Source organism: Sparus aurata, chromosome 15, assembly GCF_900880675.1.
Source record: "Sparus aurata chromosome 15, fSpaAur1.1, whole genome shotgun sequence".
NCBI classification, from domain to species: Eukaryota; Metazoa; Chordata; class Actinopteri; order Spariformes; family Sparidae; genus Sparus; species Sparus aurata.
In genome coordinates this window covers 18,327,140-18,345,186 of record NC_044201.1, presented here as the reverse complement: position 1 = coordinate 18,345,186, position 18,047 = coordinate 18,327,140, and the positions used below count along the sequence as shown (strand labels likewise).

The window sequence follows — 18,047 nt, the reverse complement described above, 5'->3', positions numbered from 1 at the left end:
AACTTCACCTCCTATTGCATGCTTACCTTCCAATCGTCCATTCGACAGTAATGCCAAATGCAATTCTGATTTGCATTTTCTCACTGTTAAAACCACAGAAAACATTACAATTTAGAGATTTTATCAAGATTCCTTTCAAACTTACTTTGTATTATCTTAAACAGATATCTTGATTTAGTATTTGCTTAATTTAGGCACTCAAATGAAGTATTATGGTTTTCATGAGTTTAAACTTATTAATATTTGTATGATGAGCATGAATTTACACATAAAAGTACTCAAGACAATTTCTATCAACTTTCTGTTTAAGCAGTAGCAGATTTAAAGAGGGTGCCATATCGACTTCCCTCCACTCAGTCTTCACACACCCTAAAAATAACAATAGTTACGTTAGGATGCTGTTTGTTGACTCCAGTTCAGCTTTTAATTGGTCTCAACCATGAAGCTAATTGGAAAACGTATCACTCTGGGCTTGAGCACCACATTCTGTCATTTGATATTGGAACTTCTTACCAACAGACCCCAGATAATACGGATTGGCAGTCACACTTCCTCTATTTCTATTGTCAAAAAAAAAATCTGCCATTATGCAGTTTATATACTCCCTAAAGTAAATGGGATTTGTCTTTGTTTCACAGCTCAAAGTCATTGTTGTTGATGATGGTGGGCAGGATTGGTCCGTTATGTAATATGTACATAATCAGACTGCATTGACCTGCATATGGGAGGCGGCTGACTCAGACTAGGGTTCAGTTTTTCATCTTTATAATAATATACTTGCCTTAATCGAGCACTTGTGTGTTTGTATATGTGTGTGTGTCGGAAATTAAACTGCAGTCACCATCACAGCAGCAACTAACCATGGGGCACCTCACCCCACTATTGGCAGCATGACTCATGCTTTAAGCTGGTGGCACAGGCTAAACTTAGACACACACAGCTTGAATTGGATAGAAATGGCGTTATAGCGCAATCAATTCTAGTTGTGTGCTTAGACAGCTGAGATCGATGCAGCTCATCTCAAATCACCACAGCCCCTGTTGGCACTTGGTTTTATGAAGCCACTCATCCTCTTGACAACCATCACCGAGCCGCCTTAAAGGACTTTTGGTGAGAAATGGATTCTATTACATTTAAACCCTTAAAGGAATACGCGAGCGAAGATTGTTAGTCCCCAGTTGGTCCAAACAAAGACTTTTTGTTTTGTTTGTTGTTTTAACCGTTTATGAATTGTTTTTTCTGATACTGTTTTAGGTGATATTAGTAGTGGTCGTGATCCATCAGAGCCCGATAATCAGACTGAAATATCATTCCATTTCATAACCTCTTTTAGTATGAAACACATTTCCACTTGGACATGCAGAAGCAAACAGGCAGACTCAAGAGTTGCTCATTTTCTAAGTCCACTTACAAAAGCGTTCATACCTATTATTATACCTAACTATTATTCACCGTTGCCATCACTTTTGTGGCCATTATTTCTGTCGCTATTTTTCTGATTTTGACACAGTTCCTATTCTTGATCATGGCTACATAGCTGTGATTGTCAGGGATCACAACACAAGATGCAGTTCAGTCTGAAACAGGCTTGGTCTGTTGGATACTTTGGTACAAACCAAATACTTCAACAATTACTGGCCACACAGCCATAGGTTTTGGTATGGCTATTCTTAATTCCTAGGGGATTCTTCTTATTAACTTGTAAGCGTCATAAGTAAATTACTATTGTTGACCTTCACATTTTTTGTGTGACAGTTTCACCTCAGGGTCTTACAGGTACAAGACTTTGCCCCGAAAAAGGCACTTGTGTCAGGTTCAGGGCAGCCGGTGTACTCATTGGCGCAAAGGCATTGGCTAAGATCTTGGGCTGTTTCTGTGGTCGCAGTACCTTGGCTGCCCACTGCTCCTCCAGAGCTCCAACCCCAGCTTTAAATGTGTCCGTGTTAGTTATCTGTACATGGCAGTAGATATAATAAGAGGATAAGGGTGTTCAGAGTATGTTCAGACTCTAAACTTCCCTGCAGATGGGAAAGATCAAACTAAACCACAACTGTTGGTTCAATCCTGCAATTTCTAGTTGTTTGACAGATATAGCAGCATCCAGCGGGGCTCTGGTTTTGTTGATTTTTATTTAATATATTTAGTTGAGAACAAAATTGTTTTCTGTAGTCAGTCATCCTGTTTCTATCCATCCATTACACTGCAAACAGTGTTTTCAGCCTCTGTGGAGAAAAACTCAGCAAGCAAGTTGTTTCATCTGGACTCAACAAATGTGAATTGTAAATTTACTGTTTCACCAGATGCGTGCAGGTCACACTGTTGCACTTTTAAGTCCCTGGTGGGTTGTGGGTAAATGTTTCCTGCAGGGAATAGAATTAAGACCCCCAGAGCTGCTGAATCATCACTTATTGGAGCTGCTGCTGGCTGCTGCTGCTGCTGGTGCTGCTGCTGTTGCTGCAGACAGCTCTATGTTGAAACTATCATCATCATTATCAGCCCCATTACACTAATGGAGGTGCCCTGCCGCTGATATTAATATAGGCCATTAGCAGGCTGTGACATCATCAGTCATCTCCCAGCACCGCACAGACAAGAAGATGTGATATCAGCATTTATCACGTCACGGTGACAAAAGCAGCGGGATGTGACATCATCGTTCATAAACCCCCGGTTGTGTGTTAGAAACTATGACAGTTTATTCAGACATCATACTTCTAAAGTTAAACCGACCGACCAACTCAGCCCTTTGTGGCGTAGACAGAAAATGTGATGTCATCGTGAAATGTTCTTGTAAGAGGTGACAGCATCACTGATCATCGATGTGTGAGCAGAGAAGATGGAAAAACACTTTTGGACAATGAACAGAAAACAAGACAGAAAATAAATGATAAAGGGGTCAACTGTAATTATAATAACAGCATCAATTTTAAATAAGTTATACAAAATATGATAATAATGCAGTTTGAAAATTAATAACAACAATCCATTGTGCACTGTTAACAAAGTAAGCTATACAAAAGCTATTTTCTTTAAGTTTTCAATAGGTCATATTTGAGCTTATTAAATCTTAATATTAAATAGACAGAGATGAGATAAAATAAGATGATAAGATAAGCCTTTACTTAGCATGCTGCGACACAATACATAGACATCACATTGTGCTTCAATTTGTTAATGTTTTAAACTAAAATTAACATGTTTGTTGGGCCTCATGCCTCTATACCACATGCCTCAACAAAGAGAAAGGCCTGTAGGTGAAGCCAAAAGCCTAAACTACTAATCCCCCCCCCCCAACCACGAGGGACTCAAGAACAAAGGACCATAAAAAAGGGGTCCACAAGGTGTGAAAACCGCGTCACCCGCTGACCTGCCCAGAAGAAGTCACCTGGTCCCTATTGGCTGTGAGCCAGGAAGTTCCGCCAGAATCACGGTGACGTCACCTACAGATTAAAAGGTCACGCACCCCGAAGGACCGGTGTATTTTCCCGACGACTACGTGGCGTGTCAACGTCTGCAGCTGTTGTCTTAAGGATACAACCTGAGAAATGTTTTCCCTCCCTTTTTTTTTATTTGAGCTAAAGTTCAGTTCCCTCCTCGGTGGACGAGATAGAGACTGTTTTGGCTTCACTTTCGTTTTGTTCGAACATTCAGTATTATTTTGGATCCCGAGAGGAACGCTGCACAACCCAGCCGTTCCCTCACTACCTGCAGAAGGAAGAAAATAATCGTCAGAAGGGACGAGACCGTCCCTTCCTTCGTGTCGACCGATCGCTGTGTTACAGCCTGCCGTCAGCTGTGAGGACGCTCCAGTCTGATCCCGCGCTCGCCTCCTGAAGGAGTTGGAGTATACGAGTTAGCCGGGCATCCCACGCTACCGCATCCCGCGGCATCCGAAAGTAAGAGGTTCTTTGTTTGGGCAGAAACAGATAGTATATAGCGTGATTGTTTGTTTTTGTTGTGAAAGGACCGCCGAGTCCGTTTATGGTTACCTGTACTGTGTTTTCACTGTGTTTGATACGCTCGCTAGGAGCTCTTTCAGGCAACCCAGCCTGGGTAGTCTTGCTGCCGTGTGTGACCACAATACGTCGTATTCCGGCTCGATCAGCGGACGGCAAACGGACCTCGATTCACTTGCCGACCACTGTTCGAGGGAGAGACGACCGCTGTGTACCACATGGTCGTTGGGTTGTTTCTGTGTTGTCTGCTAAGCCTCGCTTAGCTCTTTCCCTCTTTTACTAACACACACACGCACACACAAATACACGTTGAGAGACGTATACTGTTTTGGGCGATCTGTTGTAACACACCGTTAACAACTCCGCTATAACCCAAGACGTGTGCTTATCATCCCTCCTTCATTGACTATAAAGACGGACTTCTACTAATTCGGAATTGTGGGTATCATCCCTGTAAATTCGACCCTCGTGTGGCCAAACCGCACAGGAGATCAAAGACGGCGCAACCGCTGCCCTTTGTTCAAATCTCGCGCGCACATGAAGTGACCACCCCTGGTCGTTACAATCACTGCCGCCATTTTTGAATTCCAGGTATATGAATCAGCACATCTGCATTCATCCCCTCGGAATTCACATTCCTGCGTGACAGAGTCACATCCGGTGTTTTCTGGAATCTCGTCGGCGAGATTCCTTAGATCACGCCCACTAATTTGTAGTCCAGTGAACGTGACTTCCCAAGTCACGTTCGGCCATCTTTGTAGTCTTTGTTGGAGACTTACCTATACACACACACCCTAACACACACATACATACTTACCTACACACGCGTACACCTACACACACACACACACACATACATATTTACCTACACACGCGTACACCGACACATACACACACACACACGTTTGGCTTGCTTATGTTTTATACTGTCAATAACTTAAAGGAAACCGTTGTTGGTTAAAGGTGGATTGTTTGGTGGAAGGAACTTTAATAAACACTGTTGTCTTTAAATTGGACAGCCTCTGTGATTATTTGTACAATTTCATGTTGTAATAACTGCTGGTTGAGATGGTCAGTGCTCGGATTCACGCCGTCCCCCTTATTTAATTATTGATACTTTCATGATATTGACAATTTGAATAACTTTCAGGCTTTGAGACTCAAGGTAAATCAATTGATTGTTGATCCCTGATTTCAGGGTGGTGCCCCGTGTTCATTAACGACTCCTAGTCACCTAGGTGTCATTAATCAACTATAACAATATTCAATTAATTAATAATTAACAAATTAATAATTAATTAATAATCAATAATCAATAACGATTCCCAACATGTTGTACCTTTAAATTGACTGTTACCTTGTTAGCAATACAGTATTTATAGAGAATCAATCAAGCCTCAAGCTGCAGTTATAATGAAATTGGTTTTGGCTGGTCTGAGCAGTTGTGATTGAAATGATTTCCAGCCACAGTGACACACCCTGACTCCAGGCTCTAACCACTTTTGAGGAAGGTATCTAGGATCAGAATCACAGAGCCTGAATCCTGACCTTGACAATGGAGGGCAGAAATGCTCATCTGATGGCCGGTCAGTATCTGGAGACGACTGACAGGAGCTCTGATGTAGTTAGAGCAGGAGACTAATGGCAACAGACAGCAGTGACAGGACAAGAGCGGAGGGGGAAAGCAAGAACAGATGGAGACAGATGATAGCACAGGAGGAAAATGAGATAGAGTGGAGAGGGGGAGAGGGGGGAAAATAAAAGCAGAGGATAGGTGGATGATCTGACTGGATGGGTAGTTGAAAAGAAGACACCAAGGAAAGAAAAGCGACACAGAGACGTCTGCTGCCATGGACTGAAAGACTATAACGATGTTTATTGCATTTGCATTGGCTTTCAGGTTCCTGCTAAACCTAATTTTTATTTTCTGAATGTGGCTAAGTGCATCTTTGACCACCACTGCATCTGGTTTGGAGGATCTGATCCTCAAATCACTACAAATGGATTTGATGCCCATTTTCCTCTCGGTCCCATTAGGGGACAGTTGTGGTTAATCACAGCTTGGGTCTTGAGACGTGAAGTTTATTACTGGAAACTGCAGGTGACGAAAACAGTCTCAAGTTGCTAAAGTGTTCAGACGGATGGAAATTTGAACATCTATAATTCCATTGGCAGAGGAAGATTGTGTGATGAGATCATCTCTTACGGGACCTAGTGGTATGATTATTTCCATTGAATTTATTTATTTATCTGAGAGGTAGAACTGACACAATCCTGGTTGGCCTTGCCTCTGCATCACAAGGTAACAAGTGGCTCCGCATTTTTGTCTTTACTATAAGTAAAACAGCGGTAACTTATAAAAGCTACATTGACCTAAAACCTATCACAGACACTTTTTAAACAAATGTGGAACGTTCAGTCTCATCCATTCATTGATGCATTTGTAATGGACTGTGGTCATTGGGTAACACTATTGTGTAGAGTTGCGTGTCATCAGTGTAGGAGATGATAATAGTCTGAGCAAGGACGAGCAAACAGATGTTGAATACAGGGGCCTGAGAATAGAGCCGTGAGGAACTCCACTTGATTTTTGTTTGCTCAGATTCATGTTAACCAGTTGACACAAAAAAGTCCCTATCTTGTAGGTATGATTTGAACCAATGTTTGAGGGAATTTAAAACAACTAGTGCATTGCCCGTAGGAAGTATGTATTCCTTAGAAAAGTGGGACGTTAAGTAGCTTTTTCATGGAAGGCCAAATGAGGCTGTGTTTGAAGGTGGGACATAGGGATATAATTTGCAGTTTTTTACTATTTTTTTATTTTACCATTATATTTCACCGTAAAAACTATTTACCTTGCCTTGTTTGGTGTCATTATTTTCAGCACAACCTCACATGCGTGACTGTACAGTTATTTTTTTTTCCATTTTGACACACCATATTAAAACAATGGACCTAAAATCACAAAAAACCTAAAATCCGAGTTGAAAAAGTTAGATTTTTTACTGTGAAAACCACAAATATGTTTAACAAACCTTTTTTATTACTTATAATGCAAATATAAATTGTTGTTTGCTAAATTTGTGTATGAGTTTTGGAAATTTACCAAGTTATATTAACTATTTACATTTAAATGCAGGCAATGCCTCAGACTCAGGGCTCTCTCAGCTCCTCCCTGCCTGCTCAACATTCAGCAGTCTCCTCATCGTTTTGACTCACAACACAAAAAAACAACTACACTACACAGTTAACACACTACACCAAACACTACATAACACACTAACTATACACTCCAAACACGCTATATGTCACAAATCTCTCAACTCTCAAAACTCGCGATCTCTATTGCGGAGACTTTCGTGACAAAAGCCCGTTTTAACCGTTTCTTCCCGCACAAGACACAACGCAAACGTGACGGCAATGTTCATGAAAAAGCGTAGTGGACATTATTTACCGTAAGTCCGGTTTTGGACGTGCCGTTGCGTCCGTCGACTCAGGAGGTGGGGGTGGGCTAGCAACTAGCTACACATGAACATCCACAGATTCCTATTCCAGTTTGTTGTCCTTGTGTCTCCGGGTCAGACCCGAACAGACTCGGTCCGGACTCGTTTAGTCTCATTAATCCACAACAGTCAGTTTAGATGCACAGAACAGAATGGGACCGAACCACTGGCAAAATCCCTGTCCAGCTCGCGCTGCTGCAGGTATAAATCCGCTTGTGTCTTAAGGTGTGTCGTGGAGTCGGGCTCTGCAGTGATTGGCTCTGGTGCGCACGTGGCTATGGTGGCTACGGTGGACAATGCTCGCGGAATTTGTAATGCATTTATGAAATAATTTATTAACGGTATCATTGCAGTCCAAACAAATCTGACGTCGCACACCCTTAAACCACGCAGCAGCCATGTTGTAAGTCTCAGGTCAGTCTGATCCTGATCCGCAGAGATATTTGAGGAACAAACACACAGACAGACAGAGATTCCTTGCTTTTATAGAGAGATGTCTCCATAACATGTGTTGTCCATCTGGGAGCACTGACAACTGTAACATCTTACGCAGCACATCTTATTCCCTGGAAAGAAAATCTGATATATCTTTATCTGCTTTTGTTAATGCCTCAAGAATGTATTAATATCAGTCTGTGGATCAGGCTATGATCATCAGATAAATTCACAATGTAAATTTTGGCCACAAGTTGCGATAATCTGGAATTTAAAGTCATTTCAAGGTCAAACTGGAAGCTGTTGCTACCCAATCATCTTTTCCCTGCTTCTCCACCAGTTACTCCTTCTGCTGGGGAGAATCCAGCCTGTCCTCACATTATGCTATTAAGGCAAAAAAAAAAAAAGAAGAAGCTCTAACCTGGTAAAGCTTTTTGTCTCAGAGTTGCCTCAGGGAAGGAAAGAAAGATAGAGCTGGAGAAAGAACTGAGAGGTAAAAACGGGAGCAAGGCCATAAGAGAAAAAGTGGACGTGATGAATGAGAAAAATGGAGAGCAAACCGGGAGGAAGAGAGGTGTTTGAGGCCGGGGGAACGGGGAGGGCACTCCGACTGCATAATTGGTGTGTCTGCGCACACACGTGCACATCCTCGCACACGTTCAGTACCATTTTCCCCACAGCTCTGGAGTGATGCTTTAGTGGCTGCTACATTAGCCTCGTTAGATATGCAAAGTGGGCCAATTAGCAGCACAGTGTGCAGGAAGTGACATGTTCCACCTGAGGAAGCCCAGAAACTAAGGCAGCCAGCAATAAATCATGTTCCTGTGAGTCTGTGTGTGCATGTGCGTGTGTGTTGCTTTGGATACAGAAATGTCACGTGTGTGAATTATAAGCTCATTAGCTCTTTCCTAAAAAAGTCGTTCTGAATCCACACAACCTCACTTGAATCTCTGAGGAGTTAAACTTGTCCCGCTCTCCAGGAAAATATTAATCTTTGCATCCATTGCAAGTGTTTTGTCACCAATATATTCCTGTGAAATTGGCTGCAAACGCAAGACAAACAGCTGCGGTGAGGTGCTTTTGATTTGATCCATTTCAGGAGGTGTCAGACTGTTTCCTGTGTGAGGAATCCCTCCTGGCAGACTGGTGAGCGTCAGAGTCACAGCAGGAGGATACAATTCCATCTGTTTCAAAGAACGCAGCAGTGTCTTTCTTTTGACAGATATTTCATCAGAGCATCATCAAGCAACGAAGCCTTTACTTCAGAAAGTCTGAACAGCAAGGGAAATACAACTACCCAGCAGCTTTAGACCAATACATGGGGTTTTCATGAATTCCATACAGTAGCCAGTCACCTCTGATGTATTGGACATTTTTCCCATATTGAACGTAAGGGGTGAAGTTCTGAGGCTCATTGATCTCTGTGTCAATGCGTACAATACTAAATTGGATCCAGAGGGACTTGTTATGACGTCTGATCACATGTAATTGCCGTCACGGGAGAGATGTCTGATCTGAGAGTGTGATCTTTAAAGAGCAGAGTGATATTACACATTTGATCACTCTTTGATCGAACGTGATCGCTTAGTGTTGTTGGAACAGTCTTGCTTCTGGAGTGGTGTTTTGGCTGGTCTATTTAGATCGGGTCCAACCGTCCTCAGTTCTGTTTTGGATGTATTGTATTTCTTTATGCTGGCTGCATTCAAGATGGTCTTCAGTGCATCTGTTTCCTCTCAAATCCAAAACCTCACTTTTGTGAGGACATTTTTTTTTTTTTTTTTTTTTTTTTTTTATGTTGTTTGTTTCGGACATGTCAATTCATAAGCATCACATTTCATCATTGTTCAAATAATACAACACACATGGCCGAAAGGGAAAAGCGGGAGAAGCCAAAGCTTATCAAGTCCCGCCCCCATTACCCACAGTATAAAATCTTCATTCTGATCTTTTCTTGTCTTTTGCAAATTACTTTTTTCTTTTCTTCTCTTTTTTTCTTTTGTTATGACCTTTGACAAAACATATTACAGCAGTAGCATATAGAGCTGAATTCAAGCTCTAGACAGTACATACAGATTACATGTGTGTCTGCACGTGTGTCCATATTAGTCCATCATGAGTGAACAACAGTCTCATCTTATGGCCTCATCTTATAGCCAGGCTTGCCACAAAGTCAGAATATCCAATTGAGAGAGAGCAAAAGTCCAGTGTATTTATTATTTGTTGAGATGGTGTTGGGATGGTGTAAGAGCCCTTTACATGCTACAAGAAAATTTTAATGCGGCAAGAAAGACAAGCAATCAGACCATCGGCGCGTTCAAGGGTTCAATTCCATTTCCAATTTTTCCCCCTACTCCTTGTTTTCAAATGCCCCTCAGGACAGATTCACAAGAGGTAGTTGTTCAAATCTCCCCCATGACTTGAGAGAACCCTTTAAGACCCTCACAAATCATCAGTTGTCCTTGATGGTGTTTATATAAACAGTCACAACTTGCCATTTCCAACACGGCATCACCTGCTGTGTTGATTTCTCTTGTGTTACTGTGTCAATCCAGGAATTGTCACATTGCAATCTGATAGAGATGGAAAAGAATGGACGTTTGTAGTTAATTAACTTCATGGTATCAGTCAAGTCATCAAATAAAAAAAAAAAGAACAATGCCTCATTACCTGTCCACTAGTGGTGCTTTATAGGCTAACATTAGCAGTCAGTGCTCCTGCCCTGCCAGTCGGCACTGCTATTAGAGGCGCGACACCAAGTGCAGCAACTTTGATGTCATATGTCATCAAAAAGGAGAATCAGAACATTGAAATATGACAAAATGCAAGTGATGAACAAATCAGCAATAACAATGTGACGGGTGACTTAATCCCTCATTTTACTGGTGGACTGTTTAAATACTGCAGGTCAAAGGTGAACAAAGTAAGTCATCTATAAACTGTGGAGAACATTTATACATGGTACAGTTTGGATCATATTTCTTGCAGTCTACATTTGTTTTAATGTCCAAATAGGTGAGGTCGTCTTTGGGTTTAGTCCAATAATCTGACAGCTTGAAAATGATCCTTCTTGTTGCCTCATTCCTTTATTTCAACACAAGGTACCCTGTGAAGATAGTTTACGCTGGTCATAAAGATTTACTATAAAACAATAAAAAACCTAAATGGCCTGTAATCTACAGTTTTTAGTGTCACTTTCAGTGTTTCCTCATGATTATTTTTTTTTTTTTTTAATATTTTTTATGGCATAGACACCTTTATTAAGCAGCAGACAGATAGGAAATATGGGCGAGAGAGGTGACATGCAGCAAAGGACCTCCGGCCGGAATCAAACCGGGGTCGGCTGCTTATATGGCATGCGCACTAACCACTCGACCACCTGCGCGCCATCCTCATGATTTTTTAAAAGCTTTTTCAGACATTTTTCTGCTCTGACACACACACAAAAAATTCTTGGGCACAAAATATCAGCTATCAGCAGATTTAATCCAAACAATATCAACCTGAGTCTTTGGTCTTACATGGCTCAGTTTAGCTTTGCCAACCACCTGCATCTGTGCTGTATTTATCCAAGCATAACAGCCTGTTCATTCGTTATTTATTCCCAAGCATTTTCCACTGTCAGCAGATTTTCTCACCCCTCTCCTTCTCTTTTTTCAGGTGCTGGTTTGGCACACTCGCACAGAGAAACCACACCTTGCAAATGAGCCCAAACATCGGAAAGACACTGTGGTGATCGAGGTGTGAAAAGAAGGGAGCTGAGCAGCGGATCCTAGAACCAGAAGCTGATTGTGGCTGGCCATCATCTCTTGGCTGGGACTAATGGCAGCCCCCTGCTTTCTCTCCTTATCGGGCTAATAAATCTGTTCACGGCGAACACAGACTCTGAGGAGCTGCATGATTCAAGACTTCTGGCTGTCTGTCAAACGTGCTCTGTCAGGACTGGACAGCACTGAATATCTTTGTGTGATAACCTGGGATGACTCTGACTGTGTGTTTCCTCCATCCACGGCCTGCTGATGTAAAAAAAAGTACAAATGTTAAAAAAAAATATGTCGCTTGTTTGAAAAGTGCCATGTGAATCATCAATGTCATTTTTAATCATTAATACATGATTGTCAAATGAACTGTGATACCTATAATTACCATACAAACCAGACTTGTGGTCCAGGTAACTGCCGACTTCTTACGACAGCTGTCGTGACACGCTGATTCTTTAAGCAGCTAAGAAGATTTATACCAATTTCACATCTGTGCATAGGAGGCAGGTATCAGGAGGATACCGTTAGCGTTTAGCATAAAAGACCGTCAACAGCCAGCCTGGCCCTCACCAAGAATATGCCTACCAGCACCAGTAGCTACACATTAACACAACTTCATTCAAGTTGTGTTAATTCAAACTTCAACCTTATTCATTTTACTGGCTAGCCTACTTCAACAGCTGTGCGCAGCGACAGTGAGCTAGCATACCACTACGTACAATATGTTAATAACTCAAGTGTGGCAATTTGTAAGATATAGCTAGAATTTTTAGCTTAAAACGTTCAAAAAATGAACTTAACATCATCAGCTGAATGTGAAGAAACAACGGTGTTGACGTTATGTCGAAGACGTCGATGTGCTGTGTTGATAACCAGCTAGCCCTGCCCGTCCAGACCTGTGATATCACTTTGTGTCAAGTGTCTCTCTTTTACTGGACTAAGACAAGCTTAATTGCTTTTTAAGCTCATGATGGAACAGTTAAGTCAACAAGAACGAGGCCTAAAACTTTTGGTCTTGGTTTGTCTTTTCTGCAGTCACCTCCTGTCCTCACAGTCCTGGTATGGCTGTTTGAGCTGACTTGCTAGAAGCGGCGGCTAGTAGCTACAGCCAGAGATAGCTAACAATTTAACAAGTACAGTGAGCAGCCGTCGTCCGTAACTCTGGTGATATGCTGCCCCTTATATTTTCGGAGCTACCATCGACAGGTGGCCGTATCTTACAAGCTACGTCTTTAAAGGTGTTGGTACATGTATTTTTGAACTTCAGAGAGAGCCAAGCTGGTTGTTTTTTTTCACATGCTAAGCTAAGCTACGTTAACCACAACCCAAACTCCAGCTCTGTACTTGCACACAAAATTGGTATCGTTTTTCTCATCTTACTGAAATATGGCAAGTGTTTCCCAGGACATTGAACTATTTGTCCCAAACAATACTTCTGACTTCGTCTACGTATCTCTCACTGAGCAGATAAAAATGTTGGAATGGAAATTTTTTTGCATCAGCTTTTCCCTCCGTTTATCGTCTGTTAAAGGTTTCAGGTCTGTTTGTTGATGAAGGTAAATGCCCTCTTCATGTTTTCATGCTGGCTCGTACCTGTAAGATGCCAATGAGTGACTAACACAAGCTGCTAGATTTTCCAGCTCTGGTCCTCTTTGTTTAAATGAATTACATGTCAGACTTAATGTGGTAAAGACTTATTATAGCATAAATGCTCTATAATTACATCATCCTGAACTGCTCATTTATAATGGACTGGAACGACCTTTGTCCTCCTCATATTCTCTATGTATGTGAAGTATGTGATCAGGTTTGGAAATGGCCCACGCAAAGTCGCAAGTAACATCTCTCGTGACAAGCTGCCGTCTTTAATGTAGTCTCTGGGCTGACAACAAAGAAAACCTGCCTCACACGTAAACGCACCTGCCGGCAGAGGAACAAAAAGGAATGGATTGAGCAGACGGGGGTAAAAAAAGAGCACATCAGACAGGCCGCCACCAATTTCCTTCAGAGCATGTTACCGGAGGTTTTGTCACGAAGACTGAGGTTTAGGGTGGACTGTGTTGGTGTGCGATGTGAACGCGGGAAATAAAAAAAAAACAGGATCAAATCCAGGATTCAACAGCCTTTATTTTCAAATGACCCTCTTGTAAAACTTGGAAACGGGGGGGAAAAAAAGGAGCAAACAAAAGAAACTCCAAAAAAGATAAAACGGTACATTTACAGTTAAAGAGTCATTGGACAAAGATGAAACACAGAAAAATTCCTGTATATCTTTTTAATGCACGGAAAACACTTTCTTTTTTTTTTTTTTTCTCTGTACTAGGCACCAGAAAATGTAAACACATCGGAAATAAACCTGGAGGACAGTAGATTTGTTGAACATGATGATGTGTTCTTCACACTAACCACATGTGTGTGAGAGAGTGCAACAGTTATTGCATGGCAGGGGGACTCTGTGTATACGGACATGAATCTCTGCGCTGGCGCTTGGCAGTGTGATCGTAACTCTGTGTGCACATGAGTAAGTGTGTGTTCGCTCATTCCTCCTCTGTTCTCACTCCCACGAAACAAGAACAGGACAGTAGTGATGGGACCCATCCAGCATTTTTTCATACAGGTCCCCTTTTGCTAGCACCGTCCGCTCCAGTTTAGCCCTGTGATTGGTCGTCCAGGTTTATTTGCTTCAGACTAACTGTGCTTCTCTTGTACTGCACACAACAAAACACCACAATAAAAGATGGCGGATGGCAGAAACATACAGTTACAGCGTCATACATTAAGGGAGCAACATTTTTTTGGGGGGGGTCACATTTATCCAGTTCTTAAAAGACAGAAAACTGTTGGAAGTGAACTGCTCACTCATCTCTGCTGTTGCCTGACAACGATCTGAGAGACGCAACCACAACACAGCGAGAGATACAGTACCTGCTCTGCTATTTAAAGTGCAGAAAAAGACAAACCGCTGTGATTCCAGCAGCACGAACATTTGCCTCGGGGAAATGGTACATTTGAACAACAAGGAATGTCGTAACTGGGTCGGAGCCCAGTCTCCAGCAAACCCGGCTCGTTTGGTTTTAAAACACTTCAAAACACCACAGCATAGCTACCAAAGACACCCCGGGGAGCCGGGGGACGCCTGGCAATTACAGAGACTTGAAGGAGGAGGAGACATTTGGAGTTTTAGGATGTTTTTAAGCAGCGAGCAGTATGAGAAACAGGGTAGGATCAATTAATTCAATTGGTTGATAAAACTATAGATACTGAGCTGGCCAGTGTTGTCACAGCCAGTATACTGTTTGCTCGTATATACTATCAGTGGTTCCCAACTGCTTTCGACTCTCTTTACTCCTTTTCAAAGGAACGTCTACTCTCAACTAAAGCAAGGAAATAAACTGATAACATTTTATTTCTTGTGTTTTATGTGAAAAATGTTTGCAACACTGAATTATTACAACATTCCCAAAAATGATATTTTCAGCCTAAGTGTAGAATAGCAGATAGCTGTCTTGAGTAACAGCAGACCCTCATACCGCTACATGAATACTGTAGTTTTTCGGACTGCATCTCAAGATTCAGACATTGCATCTACAACAGGGCTGGAATTAAAACAGACACCACACACTCGAAGCTCCTGGTTTTTGTTCGTTGTTGAGATACTTTGCATGTTGTTGGAAGAGAGGCTGTGCAAGTGCGATGAAGGAGGCCTTTATCGCTTTGTTCAGCCAATACTAGCTGATCAGTTAGCTGGATGTGTGTGCTGCTGACATTTTTGAACATGTGGCTATTAGCTCTCTAACAAACAGAAAAGTGGACAGATCAATACCAGTGTCATGGCTGCGTGTTCAATGGGAACCTGTTTCACTACAGTATTGGTCGTATACACAAATGAACAATGCTAAACTTTACTTCGCTGGCGTTTTTTAAGATGCATATCTGAGTGAGCTGTTACTTGTAAAAAATGGAGGCTGAGAAGACCCTGATCACACGGTAAAACAGTGCTGATCAAAATTTACAAATGAATGAATTGCAAATTCTGGTACCTGGTTGTTCCGGCCAATCTAGATTGTTTGAATTTGCATGAGATTCCCGCAGATGGTGCAGTTATTTGTTAATGATTTGCACATTTAGGCCTTGAAATACTGATGTTTCAGTATAGTTTTAGTCGTACCATGTTGTTACTTTTTGGCTGTATTGCCCGGCCCTACTTGCGATCCCTCGTAACAGTTTGAAGTGAACTGAGCAGGCAGAAATTCAAAGAGTGATGTTCCATTTTCTAACAAGTGCTAAATGGTTTATAAAATCCTTGGAGCCAAGGTTCTCCAATATGTCAGTATACAAAAGCAAAAATTCAGGGAAAATTAATAAAAAAACAAGATTATTTTGTTCATCTTTGAATCGTTCATGTCCATCTTGCGACCCAAGCCAAAGGTTAGGAACCACTGGTGTGTACGATCTTTACTGTAGAGAAACTCTTACACTGACTGCAGGGTGGGGAAAAAATTACAAGCGGTTGTAATGAGACACTGTTTGACTTAATACTCTGAATGTTTCAGACTTCCTTGTTTGGAAAATGGTCAAATTACAGAACAATGACTCGCTGAATCAGTGCAAAGTAACATCTACTGTTTAAGCAGCTTTGAGCCCGTGTCAGTCAAAGTAACTTGAAAGAAGAGAGAGCTGGAGAACCTGATCTCCATATGTTTCCCTTCCAAGGAGTGATGGAGAGAAAAGCGTCGACCTCTCTCGTATGGCTCTGCAAAGAGGAAGGTTCACATCTTATTCACATAAATACAGTACTGTTCAGACGATTATCTGCTACGAGGCTCTGCTCGCCCTACGGAGAGGGGAGAGGAAGGGAAGGGAGGGGAGAGGGAGGGCTACAATAAACACAGCAGAGAGAGGGAGAGAGGACAGGGTAGCATAGACCAACCACAAAATAGCCATATCTATTGTAGGTATTGAAAGACTATTCACTAACTACCCATTTTGGTAATGATATCATATCACTAGAATAGACACTCTGCGTTATTGGTCCAGCAGCTTTTTCTTGTTGTCGATTCTGCTGTTTTTTGTCTCTTTCTTCAGACAACGACGACTAAAGGAAATCAAAAATGAAGCAGAAGGATGAGCAAAGACTGGAAACGACAGCTGCCAGTCTTTCTTTTTCTTTCCATTCCATCCACTGTGATGTCATCTTGTTTTGTTTTTTTTCTTAAAGGAACCATGGTGAAGGTGTGTCAGGTTTGGAAGGGGCAGTCAGACTACCCCCGCTGTGCGTTGTTTATGCTGAGGAGGTGGGTGGCGGGTCGTTTTTTTTATTTTTATTGCCATAATCCCCCCAATCATCCTCTGGAGCCTCTTCTCGTCACTTCCACAGCTGAGTGCTGAGGGTCTGGCCGGAAGTGGCCGGTGACGTCGCGGGCCAACCAGCCGCTGGGGCTCCTGATTGGCTCAAAGTGGCTGGCGTTGGCCCTCCACCACTCACGTTCATGCCTGACATCTGCTGGGTCATCTGGGTGAGAAAATAAAAGCGAAGGGGGTAAGAGAGAGATGGGGGGGGGGGGGTCGGTGAGTCGGTTAAGAATTCATCAGAGCAAAAATAGACAGTTATTCCCTCCTCCTGTGAGCACAGCGGCTGCTTCCCTATCCTTTACCTCGACTCCCCTGCCTCCAACACTCACTTTTTGCTTTCACCCCTGTTCTTAAAGGCTTTTGGCTGCTCCTGCTCCCTGCCCTCTCTCCCTCCCACCACTTCCCCGCTTCCCTATTCCCCTGCCAACTCCTCACCCCATGCCTCCCATCTACCTCTCCTACTCCTCCTCCCATCCTGTCCTATCCATTATTAATATGCTTTGGTGCAGCGCTACTCACTTATCTGGTCATCTGAGAGCTGTGGGTAAGTGTGTGTATAAGTAGGTGTGTGTGCGTATGTGTGGCTATGCATATATGTCAGGTAAGCTCGGACGTATGTGCGACCAAGTGCTCGTTCATCAGCTCACCATTCCATTACGTCTTTCTACACAATACACACTTACACATCTCGTCATCTACCTCCCACTTTGATGGTTCAAATGTGGTGATGTGTGTGTGCGTGTGTGATTTATGATCTCTCATTAACCTTCCCTGCTGTCAAGACGCTGACTACAGTTTTGAGTGCCGAGTGCAAACCTACACACACACACACAGAGTATGATAAGGAGTGTGTATAAGCGGTGTGTGTTTGAGCAGCAGGTAACTAACTTAGAAAACTCTGAAACAGATGTGCTGACAAGCCTCCCAGTATAGATCCAGTATAGACACAGCTGGAAGCTCTCATCAGTTATAGTGTTTTACATATTTTCACATAGAGACAGTATGTCTGTTATTCAAACAGATGATTGTTTTTAAACAAACAA

General features: G+C 42.3%; 2 protein-coding genes across 4 annotated transcripts in view; one reads left to right on the top strand and one right to left on the bottom strand.

The window, feature by feature from the left end:
* The window catches only part of b3gat2 (beta-1,3-glucuronyltransferase 2 (glucuronosyltransferase S)), a 57,462-nt gene extending 43,441 nt beyond the window's left edge, over positions 1 to 14,021 (top strand). Inside the window, exon 4 of the mRNA XM_030442937.1 lies at positions 11,552 to 14,021. Coding sequence (XP_030298797.1) covers positions 11,552 to 11,638 — 87 coding nt within the window. The 3' untranslated portion in view covers positions 11,639 to 14,021. The remainder of the gene's footprint in view (positions 1 to 11,551) is intronic.
* Positions 13,762 to 18,047, bottom strand: part of LOC115597189 (stromal membrane-associated protein 1-like) — a 40,441-nt gene continuing 36,155 nt past the window's right edge. For all 3 annotated transcript variants that reach the window (XM_030442940.1, XM_030442941.1, XM_030442942.1), the window contains one exon: positions 13,762 to 17,164. In XM_030442940.1, the coding sequence (XP_030298800.1) occupies positions 17,018 to 17,164 (147 nt within the window). In that variant the 3' untranslated portion in view covers positions 13,762 to 17,017. The remainder of the gene's footprint in view (positions 17,165 to 18,047) is intronic.